The following is a 12,745-nucleotide window of genomic DNA, read 5'->3' on the forward strand; positions in this document are numbered from 1 at the left end:
TGGACCGAGGTAGACAGACTGTCTTTGAGAAGGAGGCTTGAGGAGGGCCCTGCCTCTGCCCACTGGAGACAGGGTCTGGGTGGGGTGGACATGGGTCTGGGGTGTCTTCTTTGAGGGGGGGCCCAGTGGGCCACTCCTGGTGGGTGCTGGACGGTGGCCCTGGCTTAGTCACAGAATTTCACAGTGGCAGCAGAGCCCACAGTTAAGGGTCTGGGTTTGGCACCTGGGTTCCAGCCTCGCCTCTGATTCAGCTTTACCCCGTGTCGAATGGGCATGGTAGTGGTGCCTGCCTTATGCGGTGCACTGAGGGACAGAGCAGACTGGCTGAAGGAGCAAGGGAGGGAGGAAAGGAAGAAAAGAAAAGGGGACCGGCCCGGTGGCATAGTGGTTAAGTTTGGTGCGCTCTGCTTCAGTGGCCTGGGGTTCGTGGGTTCAGATCCTAGGTGTGGACCTACAGCACTCATCCAGCCATGCTGTGGCGGTGACCCACATACAAAATAGAGGAAGGCTGGCAGATGTTAGCTCAGGGCCAATCTTCTTCAAGCAAAAAAGAGGAGGATTGGCAACAGATGTGAGCTCAGGGCAGATCTTCCTCACCAAAAAAAAAAGAAAAGAAAGAAAGCTCCAAGAGACCTGGAGGGTCTAGAGGGCTCTCTGTGCACACTTTTGCTCACAACCCAGTGTGTTCTGCAGTCCTTACAACAACCACATGAGAGGCACAGAGGGCTGCAGTGGCTTGCCCAAGGTCACCCAGCAAGTCAGGGCAGGATCAAGCCTCAAACTACCCTTGGCACCATGTGGACATGACTCTTGTGTGGCCTCATGGGAAGAGACTTCCTGGGGTCACCCAGAGTGGCATTGGTGGGGAAGGACCGGATGCCTGGAGCCCTGGGTTTCCCGAGGGGATGGGGCCTTAGGAAACCTGTACCTCCTCCACCCCACCCGCCCTTTACAGCGGGTCATCCGGAGCCGCAGCCAGTCCATGGATGCCATGGGCCTGAGCAACAAGAAGCCCAACACGGTGTCCACCAGCCACAGCGGGAGCTTCGCACCCAACAACCCCGACCTGGCCAAGGCGGCCGGAATAGTGAGTGCCCTCCCCCAGGGACCCTCAGCTCTCCCCTGCCTCTGAGGCCTAGCCCCACCTTCCCCCATTGCCCTGCTGTCCACAGGCCCATCCTGGGCTCTAGACTCAGCCTAGCCACTGCTCTCCATGGGAGTCAAGTGCCCAGGCCATGACACTGGGGTGCCGAGAGCCTGCAGCTCCCTCCCCAGCTCCTCGGCCTTCCCCTCCTCCTGGCCCCTTATTCAAGTGTGACTTTCTGTGGCTCAGCTCTGGTGCAGTCTCTATATCACATTCCTTATTGAGCACCTACTGTCTGTCGTGTGCTGGGAATTGGGCTGCTGTGTGAGTACTGCTGTCAAGCCTTGAGTTTCTGGGAGCACCTACTGTGTGTCAGGCTTTGGGCACGCACTGTGTATCGGGACCTGGATTTCTATGTAAGCACCTGCTGTGTGCCTGGCTCTGAGATGCTGTGGGTACCTACTGTATGTCAGAACTTCGGCTGCTGTGTGAGCACCTACTGTGTGTCGGGCTGTGGGCACACACTGTGTATCAGGACCTGGATTTCTGTGCGAGCACCTACTGTGTATCAGGACCTGGGCTGCTGTGTGGACATGTACTCCGTGAGCATCTCCTGTGGGCCTGGCCCTGAGTTTCTGTGAGCACCTACTGTGTGTCAGGTCCTGGGCTACTGTGTGGACATCAACTCTGTAAGTGCCTACTGTGTGCCCACCTCCGAGCTGCTGTATGTCAGGAAATAGACTGCTGAATGAGCACGTAATGTGTGCTAAGCCCTGATGTCAGGGAATACCCACTGTGTGTCAGGAAGTGAGCTGTGTGTGCACCACCTACCGTGTGCTGGGTCCTAGGCTGCTGTGTGAGCACCTACTGTGTGCCAGGGCCTCTGTGGTTGTGGCTACTTACTATGTGTCAAGAACTGGGCTTCTGTGTGAGCATCTCCTGAGTGAGCACCTACTGTGTGATTACTTACTGTCTGCCAGTCTCTGGGATTCTGCTGCTAATACTCAGGGGGTCTGCTGGGCACACAGGATGGATAGGCCTTCAATTGTGGGCCTGTCTGCTTTCTGCTGCCTAGTGGCCACCCCTGGCACTGCACCCACCGCTCTGCTCTCCCTTCTCCATCAATCCATCTTTCTTCCTTCCTTCCTTCCATCCCTCTATCCATCCTCCATCCATCCATCCATCCATCCATCATTTATTGACTTGCTGCATGCCAAGCCCTGTGCTCAGTGCCGTGAGGCTGTGTCATGTGCTAGGAGGGAGTCCCCCCACCCCCAAGGCCTACCCCATGGTCTGTCCTGGCCAGGGGAGCAAGGCAGGTCCTCTGCTGTCCAGCAGTCCCCAAGCCCACTGTCATTGGAGGAGCAGGCCCACCCTCCCCCCAACCCAGATTTACCGGCCACTCCTTTCCTCCCCGCCGAGTGGCCGGGCCTCCTGTGGGGGGCTGTGGCGGGCCCAGGGACAGGGCCAGGCCGGCAGCACCCGCCGTGGCAGTAACCGACCCATCTCTGTTTTTGTTTTTGCACAAATCTCCCCTCTCTTCGTGTTGTTGCCTTTCTCTCTCCTGTGTCCTCGTCCTTCCTTCCCTTTCTCGCCTCCTCCCCTTGGCCTCTCTCTCCCTTCTTGCTCCTTTCTGTTTCTTCTCCCATCGGGCACGTCTTCTCGCCCCCTCTCCTCCTCTCTCCCGCTCTTCTCTCCTTGCTTTTCCCTTTTTGTCCCCCATTTCTTCCCATCTCTGTGTCTGTCTGTCTTCCCCCCTTTCCCTGTCTCACTCTGTGTCCCCCCCTCCCGCCGTCTCTCTCTCTCTGACTCTCTCTGTGTCTGTCTGTCTCTCTGCCCCTGCCTTCTGCTGCTTGCCAGTCATTGCTTATTCCTGGGAAAAGTGCGAGTAGATTCGGACGCCGGGGCAGTGCCATAGGCATAGGAACCGTGGAAGAGGTTGTCGTCCGCGGGGCCACCAGCTCTGGAGGCTGCCTGCACGCGCTGTTCTCTGCTCGCTGTCAGGACGGAGGCCATATTGGGGACGTTGCCCCTGCTTCCCCCGGGACAGGCCCAAGGGTGTGCAGGAGGGCGTGCTGGCAGCTCCGATGGCGCTCAGCACCTGCCTGGGGGCTTGGTATCGTGCCAGAGCCAGTGCTCCCCACCAGGGGCTTCTGGCCCTGCCCTGGCCCCTGCGACCCTGACCCAGTCCCTGCCAGGATCTGGTACCCAAAGACCCTATGCCCAGCCGCACGTCCCCCAGTATTGCCAATTCTGCATGGAGCACCATCCCTCTCCCTGCCCTGACTCCCTTTCCCCACATGAGCTGGCCTGGGGCTCCTGCCCCTCCGTGCCTCCCTGGGGCCCACCTTCCTGCCCCCCCAGAGGAGGTGGGGGCATGCTTCAGGTGCCTGGGGCATCCCACCCCACTGCGTGCAGAACCTGGGAGGACCTTTCCGCTTCTGGGCCAGCACCTCCCCAGCCTGGTTGGAGATTCCAAGGTGGGGCAGGGCTGGCATGGGGCAGGGGCTCCGGTCGCTGTGCCCCCTCTCTCCCCACTGCCCTTAGGCTGCAGGTCCTGTGAAACCCTGAGGGACAGAGAGGAGGCAGCCATTCTGAGGACTTGGCCTCCTCCCATCCCAGCCCAGAGTGGCTGCCCAGGCCCCTGCAGACCCTGCCCTTCGCCTAGACTAAGATCCCAGGCCCAGCCCTGCTGTGTGATCTTGGCGGGCCCCTGCCCTCGCTGGGCCTGTCTCCCTCTCTGTAAACCAGGAGGCTGTCTCTGGAGACGGACATTTTCTCTCATTCTTTTTCGCTCGTTGCCTCTGCTTCAGGGCCTGGGGCAGCAGGGCCCTAGGGTGGCTTGTGGGGGACAGCGAGGCTCCCAGGGCAGGTGGGCACTGAGTTGGGGCCTCTCCCCGCAGTCGCTGATTGTCCCCGGGAAGAGCCCCACGAGGAAGAAGTCGGGCCCGTTTGGCTCCCGCCGCAGTAGCGCCATCGGCATCGAGAACATACAAGAGGTGCAGGAGAAAAGGTGGGTAGAGCAGGGCCGGCGGGCAGGGCCCTGTGTCTCCCCGGGTCCCTCCCCGGACCCCCATTCGGTGGCGAAGCAAAGCAGGCAGCAGGGAGTGCCCACCCTTCTGCCCCTCCATCCCCCGCCGGTGACAGCTGTATGGTCAAGTCCCTGCTGTGTGCCAGGCACCAGGGCCAGGTCATCACCTAACCGTGAGTCGCTTTCATCCACTCAGCTGTTCTGCTGGCTCCCTGGGGGCACACCTTGCGCATCAAGATGCTCTAGGTCAGAGGGCTCAGGGGCTTGCCCAGGTCCCACAGCCAGTGAGAGGCAGAGCTGGGATTTGCGGCCTGCTCTCTGGGGGTCTATGAGTGCATCTGTGCGGGCGGGATGCAGGCAGATGCTATATTAGCAGCAGGGCAGCCCCTGGGAAGCAGAGAATAGTCCCTGGGCATGAATCCTGTCTCTACCACACTGGGGCTGTGTGACCTTGGGAAAGTCACCATACCTCTCTGAGCCTCACTGTCACAATCTGAAAAATCAGGATGAGAACACAACCAATGGCGTGGGGTTGCTGTGGGGGTGCAGTGCAATGTATGTGAAGCAGGATGGCGGGCGCCCTGGGAAGGCCTTGGGAATGGAGCTGGCACCATCCTCACGGCCATGAGAGCCCAGAATCCCATGAATCCTGGGCTCAAGTCTTGGCTTTGCCATGTCCTAGCTGTGCGTCCCTGGGCAGGTTCCCTGGCATCTCTGGACTCCAGTTTCCTTGTCTGTAACGGGACAGTTGTGCCCCCTCCTGCGGAGAGGAGGACCTGGGAGGGGTCCTGTCTTGTGGAGGGGCTCCAGCACTGCCTGCCCCCTCCTTGGTCGGGCTGGCCGGGGAGCCACAGGGCCTGCTCTGGGGTTGGCCCCTGAGGATACAAGGTTATGGGGACGAGGCGGGAGGTGCCCATGACCTCCTCTCACCACCTGGGCCTCCTTCTACCCTTGATGCCAGGCCCAGTGCTGAGTCCCCCCGCTGCCCCCGTGTGCCCCGCAGGGAGAGCCCCCCAGCTGGCCAGAAGACCCCAGACAGTGGGCACGTCTCACAGGAGCCCAAGTCGGAGAACTCATCCACTCAGAGCTCCCCAGAGATGCCCACGACCAAGAACAGGTTGGGGCTTGGGGGCACATGAGCTGGGAGGCTTGGGTGGGGGGGCTTATCTTTTCCATTTCCTGCCTGGGCCTGGGGCTGCCCGGGGGCACTGACTCTGCCACACCAGGGTGGCGGGGAGGCCTGGGCACTCTCCCAAGTCCTCCTCTGACACACACCCACTGAGTGCCTTACGCACACCAGGGCCCTCGCTGAGCTCTGGAATATAGCAGTGAACTGGGCCGCTGCTTCACGGAGCAGACGGTCCAGTGTAGCATAAGCTGTTTCCAGATAGTGATGATGGGAGGAAAATAAAGCAGGGGAGGCGATGAAGAATGACTGGTGGAGGGGGAGTTAGATGGGTGCTCAGGAAAGACCTCTACAAAGGGGTGAAGTTTGAATTGAGGGCTGAGTAAGGAGTCAGCCCGGCTAGAACTGGCATGGTAGAGGGAAGAGCGTTCCAGGTAAGAAGAACAGCAAGTGCAAAGGCCCTGAGGCATGCTTGAAGGCATGTAAGAAGGGTGGTGTGGTTGGAGCCGAGTGAGTGAGGGGCTGGGCCTGGGCAGCCCAGACACTGTGCTGGTGGTAGAGGGAATGAGGTTGGAGAGGTGGGCGGGGGGGTGGCTCACGGCTTTGGACACCGTGTGAGAACTTTGAATTTTATCCTGAGTGCCACAAGGAGCCTTTGGAAGATTTTAGTTACGGGGAGTGATGCTTTAAAAAGCTGATGGCGCTCAGCATGGGGAGGGGCTGGGGGCGGGGCCGGAGTGGAGGCAGGGAGGCCGGCAAGGAGGCTGCCCCTCCATTCAGTGCTCATTGGCTGAGTCCTCTCTCTGCTGGCTCTGGGGGCGTCAGGCAGGCAAACGGAGAGGCAGGAAAGGGCAGCAGGGGCAGGGAGAGACAAGGAATGCAGGACCCAGAATGGGAGGCTCAGTCCCACCCGGGAGGAGGAATCAGGGAGGGCCTTCTTGAGTAGAGGGCCCTTGGCTGATTTTTGAAAGATGAATTTGCATTTTGTGATTTGAGAGGAGTAAGACTCCAGACGGGAGACACACAGGCCCGGAGCATGAACAAAATTGTGGGTTATGAGTGTAGACTGCAGAGTTGGAAGACTGGGGTCCAAACCCCTATCCTCCTACCTACTGCTGGGTGACCTTGGGCTGCGTGCCCACCCTCTCTGTGCCTCCATGTCTTCTCATCTGCAAAATGGGCCTAATAATGATAGCAGCGAGGTAACTCAGGAAAAGGCACTCAGCGCAGAGCCTGGCACACATGCCTTGTGTGGTAGTGTTGTTGTTAATAGACGTTGTTACTGAACACCAAGCCAAGGAAATGGACCTTTATCTGCGGCAATGCGGAGCCACAAAAGGGTTTTGAGCAGGTTGGGGGGTTGTGATCAGATCCACATATTAGGAAGGACAGTGCCAGGGAGGCCCTGGGAGGCCCAGGGAGCTGTGACGGGGTCCACAGAGGCGTCGGCTGGCTGCGGCTGGGCCTCCCTGGGCGGGGAGCACAGGGGACTGGGGGCGTGGCGCAGGAGGTGCCCAGCGCAGATGCTGGCTGATGGACACTGTCTATGGCAGAGTGGAGACAGCAGCCCAGAGAGCAGAGGTGCTGAAGGACTTCTCCCGCTCCTCGTCCAGTGCCAGCAGCTTCGCCAGCGTGGTGGAGGAGACGGAGGGTGTGGACGGGGACGACACAGGCCTGGTGAGAGGCCCAGGGGGTGGGGTGCTCCACAACAGCCTGGAGGGGGTGCTCTTTGGTCCTCTGGGTGGAAGCATGAGCCTGGGTATGGCTGAGATGTGATGGGGGGACCCAGGCCGACAGAGTAATGCAGACTAACCCTCCCTGCTCTGAAGCCTTCCATGGCTCCCCAGTGCCCCTCAGAGAGAGCCCAATCTCAGAGACCATTGAAGATCTCCCTCCCTCCCTCCCTTTCTTCCCAGCCTCATCTCTTACCACTTCAGCCATCCTGCGCTTCTTTGCAGTCCCCGAGACCTACCAGGCGTACTCCTTTGTGCGTGCTGTTTCCTCTGTCTGGAACACTCTACCTGCCTCCTCCTTCCCCCTTTGTCTGACTGACTCCTACTCATCCTTCTAGGCTCAGCCTCACATCACCTCCTCTTGAAAGCCTTCCCTGATTTTCTAGTCCCAGGGTAGGTTAGGAACGCCCCTTTACACTCTCACAGACCCCTGGGCTTTGCCCGTGGCACCCTTTTGTCGTTCTTCATTCAACAAGCCTTTGGTGGGCACCTGTTCCTTGCCAGGCCGTGTTCCAGGAACTGCAGGTGCAGCAGGGAAGAGCACCGACCACGACCCTGCCCGATGGGGCTCAGAGTCTAGAATTATTGTAGTCTCTTCACAGCCCGCCTCACCTCCTAGCCTCCGAGCTCTCTGAGGGTCAGGACCGTGCCCGATTTGTCTTGGCGGCTCAGCCCAGGAGAATATCAGTGGACATTTGTTGAATGAATAAATGGGAGCAGGTGGTGTGTGCCTGGGTCTGCATCTGTGGCCTCCCCGGGGCAGACACTCCAGGGCCCCCATCCTCTTTGCAGGGGGCCAAGGGTGGGGGGTTGTGAATTGTGGAGGGTGGGGCAGAGGGGCGGGGAGCCGAGCCAGTGCCTGGACGAGGGGCGACCTCCCTCTCTCCTGGCCCTTCCATCCCCAGGAGAGCGTCTCGTCCTCAGGGACGCCTCACAAGCGGGACTCCTTCATCTACAGCACGTGGCTGGAGGACAGCGTGAGCACCGCCAGCGGGGGCAGCTCCCCAGGTACCGGCCCAGGGCTGCTTTCCCCGCCGGCAGGGCCCCCTGTGGTGGGAGGGGACAGGGCTGGGCACAGAGGCTCGAGAGCTGGTGGGCACGTGATGGGACTGCCCCTGAGACAGGGGACAGTGGGTGGGTCATCATCCAGCCTAAGGCGGTTGGGTGGCTTGGAGGGCTGGTGGCTTCTGGAAGGGTCTTGGAGGATGATCAGGGGGTAAAGAAGGGAGTTAAGGGTGGGATTCCCTGAGGGGTGGACTTAGCGGGGTTGGGGAGCACTGGTGCCGACCGCCCATCCATGCCCCCGTCTCCCTGGTGCCTCCCCGTGGCCAGTGAGGTGGCTCCCTCCTGCCCCCCTCCCCAGGCCCCTCGAGGTCACCCCACCCAGACGCCGGCAAGTCGGGGGACCCTGCGTGTCCCGAGATAAAGATCCAGCTGGAAGCGTCTGACCAGCACACGCCCCAGCTGGTACGTGTAGCCACTGGGGCGTTGGGGGTGTGTTGGGGGGCGCTGGCCAGGGCAGGGATGGACAGCTGGAGGCTGGCCCTGCCGGAAGCCACCCCCCCACCCCAGGGAGGGGGATTAACTGTAGGGGAGAGGCATGAAGGGAACCAGGGGTGGGGGCTGGGCCAAGAGATCCCCCTAGGCCTGGTGGGTTTGGCTTGTCCAGCCTGGGCACAGCAAGTGACTTCTGCTTGCCTGTGTCTCCTGTCCCATGTCGTCATCTGTCCTGTCACCTACCTTGCTGCCATTCTCTTTCTGCGCAGGGCTGTTAGCCAGGCTCCCCCTCTGAAGGTGAAGGTGAGCAGGTCAGACCCCGCCCTCAGCTCTTGTTATGGGGGGCGGGAGTGGGCAGGGGGTGGGCCAACCCCTCCCTGTTCCTCTGTCACCTCTCTGGGGTGAGAGCCATGTATCTAGGTTTGAATCCTCTGCCATTGAGGTGCGAGGTGACTTGGCCTCAGTGTTCTTATCTGTACAATGGGCCTGATAAAGGCTGCCTCCGGGGAGGGTCATGACCTCCTCTCCGTTATAGCAGTTATCCTTTGCCCATGAATGGCTGGGAGGATTTGATGGGACCCTGAAAGGGACTTGGGAATTGTTGGGAGGGAAGAGTCTGGGAGGTTCCGGGTGGGTGGCAAGACCCAGAACCTGGACCTCCATGGGTGGGCCCTCCCACTTCTGTCTCTCTACTCCATCGTGTCTCCCTCTCCCTTTACCCTGCAGATGAGGCCACAGAAGCACAAGGCGAAGATGCTATGTCCAGTCCAGGCAAATAGGACCTCTGCCTGCAAGGCCAGCAGCAGCCTGCGGGCTGCCCCTGCCTCCCCAGCCCTCCTCTTGGCCGCCGTCTGGGCTGTCTCTGCGGGGCGGAGCCATCCAGACCCGGGAGAGGGGAAGCTGCTGGCATCATCCCCACCCCCCGGCTGGGGGGCCCGGCTGGGGCAGGGAGTGGCCAGTTGAAGCAGGACTCCAGGCCTGGCTTGCCCCCACCCTGGGCCCTCCTTCACCCCTGGGTGCCCCTCTGGACCCAGGGGGAGTGAGATGGGGGGAGATTGCGATATCTCAGTGCACACAGAGCCTGCTGTGGAGACATGGGGTGTGAGGTGTGGTGGAATGAGCACTGGGCTGGGAGTCCCGGGTCCCGGCTTCTGATCTGGGTTCTGCTGTGACTCTGGTCGTGTCCCTCTCCCTCTCTGGACGCCTCTGCTAATGGACAAGATTGTTCTTCAGAGGTCACTGAAGACTGTGATCCCATGCCCCGGCCCCAGAATGGGGGATTGTCTTCCCAGGGGCTTCCTCACCCTACCATGCTTCTAGGGGCCCCTGGGGCCCCAGGTGGGCTGAGGGGCAGGGAGCTGGCTGTGCCCGTTGCCTCTCCTGGACCGTCAGGCTCCACCACAGATCTGCCTATGCCCTGTCCACTGCCTCCACGTGACAGATGAGTGACCCCCTCGGGGGAAGGGGGACCTACCTGGCTCCTCAGCCAGCACCCAGCTTAACCCCTGCCATCCCACGCTCCTGGGCGCTCCAGGCCGAGGGGTCTCAGCTGGCCTAGCGTTACAGGCCTCACCTCCACGCTGCCCCCCGTGGAGGGGGCAGCCGGGCCCAGCTGCTGTGAGTCCACATCCTTGTGTGTGTCTGTCCACACTTTTTAGGCACCACGCCAAAGGCCAGCCTTCCGGCCCTCAACACCTGTTTTGGAAGCCCCCGTGCCGTGTGTACGTCGGTAACAGTTGTACAAAATAAATTCTATTTATCGCTATTGTACCCCGTAGTTGGGCCTGGCTTTGTGTGACCCCTGCCCAGGTTGACCCCAGACAGTCTCAGTGATGCCGTGGTCGAGGGGGGAGGCCTGCCCCCCCTTCAGAGCTGCTGGGCCTGGGGGCACCTCCAAGGCCAAACCATGGTTCTGTGACCGTGAGCCGTGGCTTCCTCCCCAAGGCACTGCCCTGTCCTCCACCCGCTTCCCCTCTCCACCCAGGAAGCACTTGGCTTTGAAGTCACGCAGACCTCAATTTGAGCCCTGCCACCGTCTCTTACTAGCTGGGTGGCATTGAGAAACTCACAAGCTTCTCTGAGCCTCAGTTTCCACTTCTGTAAAATAGGAGCAGTAGTACCTCCCCCAAGGGTGTGTCATGAGGATCCATTGAGCTGGGGCCTGTCAAACACCAGGCACAGAGTCTGGCACCCAGTGGCTGCTCAGGGATCAGCTCCCTTCTTGTGCTCAGTGAAACCCAAGAATTTCCCCTATGTGGCCACTAGGGGGAGCCAAGGGATTGCTTCCTCCAACTGATGGCGGGGTGGGAATGGGTCTGTCCAGCTGCCGGGAGGAGCTCACAGTGCAGGGCAGTTACAATAAAGGGGGGCGAGTGACCAGGGATGTGGGCGAGCTGGGGGTCCAGCCTGAGTGAGGGAGGCATGGGGACGATCCTGGAGAGGTGGCACCTGAGCATCCTGGAAAGACTTAGGAAAGTGTCCCTGGGGAGGGAACTGCAGGTGCAAAGGTCCAGAGGGGAGAGAGTGTCTGCAGTTGGGAAGGTAGCAAACAGTTCTGAATGATGGGAAGGTGACGATGGAGGGGACAGGAAAATGGGCAGGGATGAGGTCAGAGGCCACATGACCTTGAATGCCAGACCAAGGGGCTAGGGCTTTGTGCTGAGGGCAGTGGGAGCCATGGAGGATCTGCAACGGGGAGGGCCGTGGAGAGAGAAGTGGGGGCTGCAGGGCAGTGTCGGCCCAGGGAGGGGAGGCTCAAGGAGGCTATTGTTGGGGACAGAGGGTGACCAGGAGGACGGTGAGCAGGCCTGGAAGGCGTTGTTGGATGTGGGGCTGAGGGAGGAGTCAGCGAGGCTCTCAGGGGTCCAGCCTGGGTATTGGGTGAATGAGGAGTCTCCTGGGAGGTAGGGGCACAGGAGGAAGAGGCCTGGCCTCCTGACAGCTTTACGGCCTCCCCTTCTCCCCCCAGCAGCCCCCACACCCTCCCCAGGACGAGGCTGAGTGCACCCCAGGGGCTGCCATGCTTTTCCTGACGGGGCCCTTCTGTGACCCTCAGATGTCTGGGGCCACCCAGGGGCTCTGACTCACACCCAGTCCCCAACCCGCCCCCTGGGTTTGGCTCTAGGCAGCCCAAACCCCTCCCCTGCTCAGCCTCACCCCTCTTCTCTAAGCCTCGAGCCCCCTCCGGGGTCCTGGCTCTTCAGTCCTCTCTGCCTCAGTCTCTGGCCTTGTCTCCTCCCATCCCAACGCCAAAGGACCAGCAGCCACAGTTCAGCACCAAGGGCAAGAGCTTAGCTCTGAGTCCTTCACCTCCTAGCTCTGTGACTTTGGCTGCTTGGTTTTGGCTCTCTGGGCCTCAGTTTCCTCTTCTGTCCGGTGGGAATGCTAACAGTCCTGACCTTGGTACCCTGATGTGAGAATTCGATGAGGTGATACCTCAATAAGGTTCTTAGTGCTGCCCTCGCACGTGGTAGGCTCAAAAAATTGCGTGTGTTGGGGGTGGGGGTGATCAGCCGTTAATGAGGACCGAATCCATAACCCCCATTGGAGGTCGTGGGGTCAGCTGTCCGGGTAGAGGATGGAGTAGCTGGTGCCGGGCCCAGCGCAGATGTCTGGACGTGAGGCTTCGGGCAGGAATGATTGTCACTTGCTTCTCTGAGCCTCAGCCTCCCGGGCTTTACTGGGGTTGGTGATCCTTTTACAGAAGACCTCGGGCTGGAGGCACCGCCACTTGTATCCCTTTACTTTACGATGAGCCATCACCCCACAGCTCTGACCACAGCTGAGCTGGAGCCCTGGGGACTGTTGAGGCAGAAGCCGAGGGGCAGCCTGGCGAGCAGAGCCTGACTCTGCCCCTCCACCTGCCCAAGCTGGGCCAGCCCTGTCTGTGGAAGGCAGGCCTCTGGGCTGGGTTTCAGCCCAGGCGCCCACCCCACCGCACCCCTCGGGGATCCAAGGTGGGGCTCGGGGAGGCTCAGGAGGAATCTGGCCTCTGGGATCAAAGTGTCCAGAGCTGTTTCTCTTGTGCCCGCGCCAGCTCTGTGCTCACCCTGGGTTCTGAGGTGGGGAGGGCGAGCCGGGACGCTGACCCGAGGCTGGAATTAGGGCTTGGGCGGGGGGCACTGGGCTCTGGGAATCGCTGGACTCTGCTTAGAAATAACTCTGGTGGTGGAACCGGCAGCCAGAGGTTTCTCCAGACGCAGAAGGCAAGAGGCCTCCCGTGGAGGGCCTTGAGTGCCCAGCTGACCCGCCATCCCCCATCTGCCCTGCCGCAG

General features: G+C 60.8%; 1 protein-coding gene across 10 annotated transcripts in view; it reads left to right on the forward strand.

Moving 5' to 3' along the window:
• Window positions 1–9,466, forward strand: part of RAP1GAP (RAP1 GTPase activating protein) — a 49,610-nt gene extending 40,144 nt beyond the window's left edge. For 2 of the 10 annotated variants that reach the window (XR_015555838.1, XR_015555835.1), the window contains 8 exons: window positions 956–1,087; window positions 3,988–4,097; window positions 5,077–5,232; window positions 6,795–6,918; window positions 7,880–7,982; window positions 8,307–8,441; window positions 8,741–8,774; window positions 9,198–9,466. Coding sequence is in view for 5 of the 10 variants with exons in the window: in XM_087446625.1 (XP_087302751.1) it covers window positions 956–1,087; window positions 3,988–4,097; window positions 5,077–5,232; window positions 6,795–6,918; window positions 7,880–7,982; window positions 8,338–8,441; window positions 8,741–8,749 (738 nt within the window). In the remaining 5 variants the exon portion in view is untranslated. Of the gene's footprint in view, window positions 1–955; window positions 1,088–2,944; window positions 3,422–3,987; window positions 4,098–5,076; window positions 5,233–6,794; window positions 6,919–7,879; window positions 7,983–8,306; window positions 8,442–8,740; window positions 8,783–9,197 lie in introns of those variants that run through there. The other 8 variants (XR_015555839.1, XR_015555837.1, XM_087446630.1 and 5 more) reach the window with 6 other exon arrangements.
• The last annotated feature ends 3,279 nt before the right edge of the window (window positions 9,467–12,745 follow it).

The sequence above is a fragment of the Ceratotherium simum genome, chromosome 22 (assembly GCF_057802395.1).
Source record: "Ceratotherium simum simum isolate JZ-2026a chromosome 22, ASM5780239v1, whole genome shotgun sequence".
Taxonomy (NCBI): domain Eukaryota; kingdom Metazoa; phylum Chordata; class Mammalia; order Perissodactyla; family Rhinocerotidae; genus Ceratotherium; species Ceratotherium simum.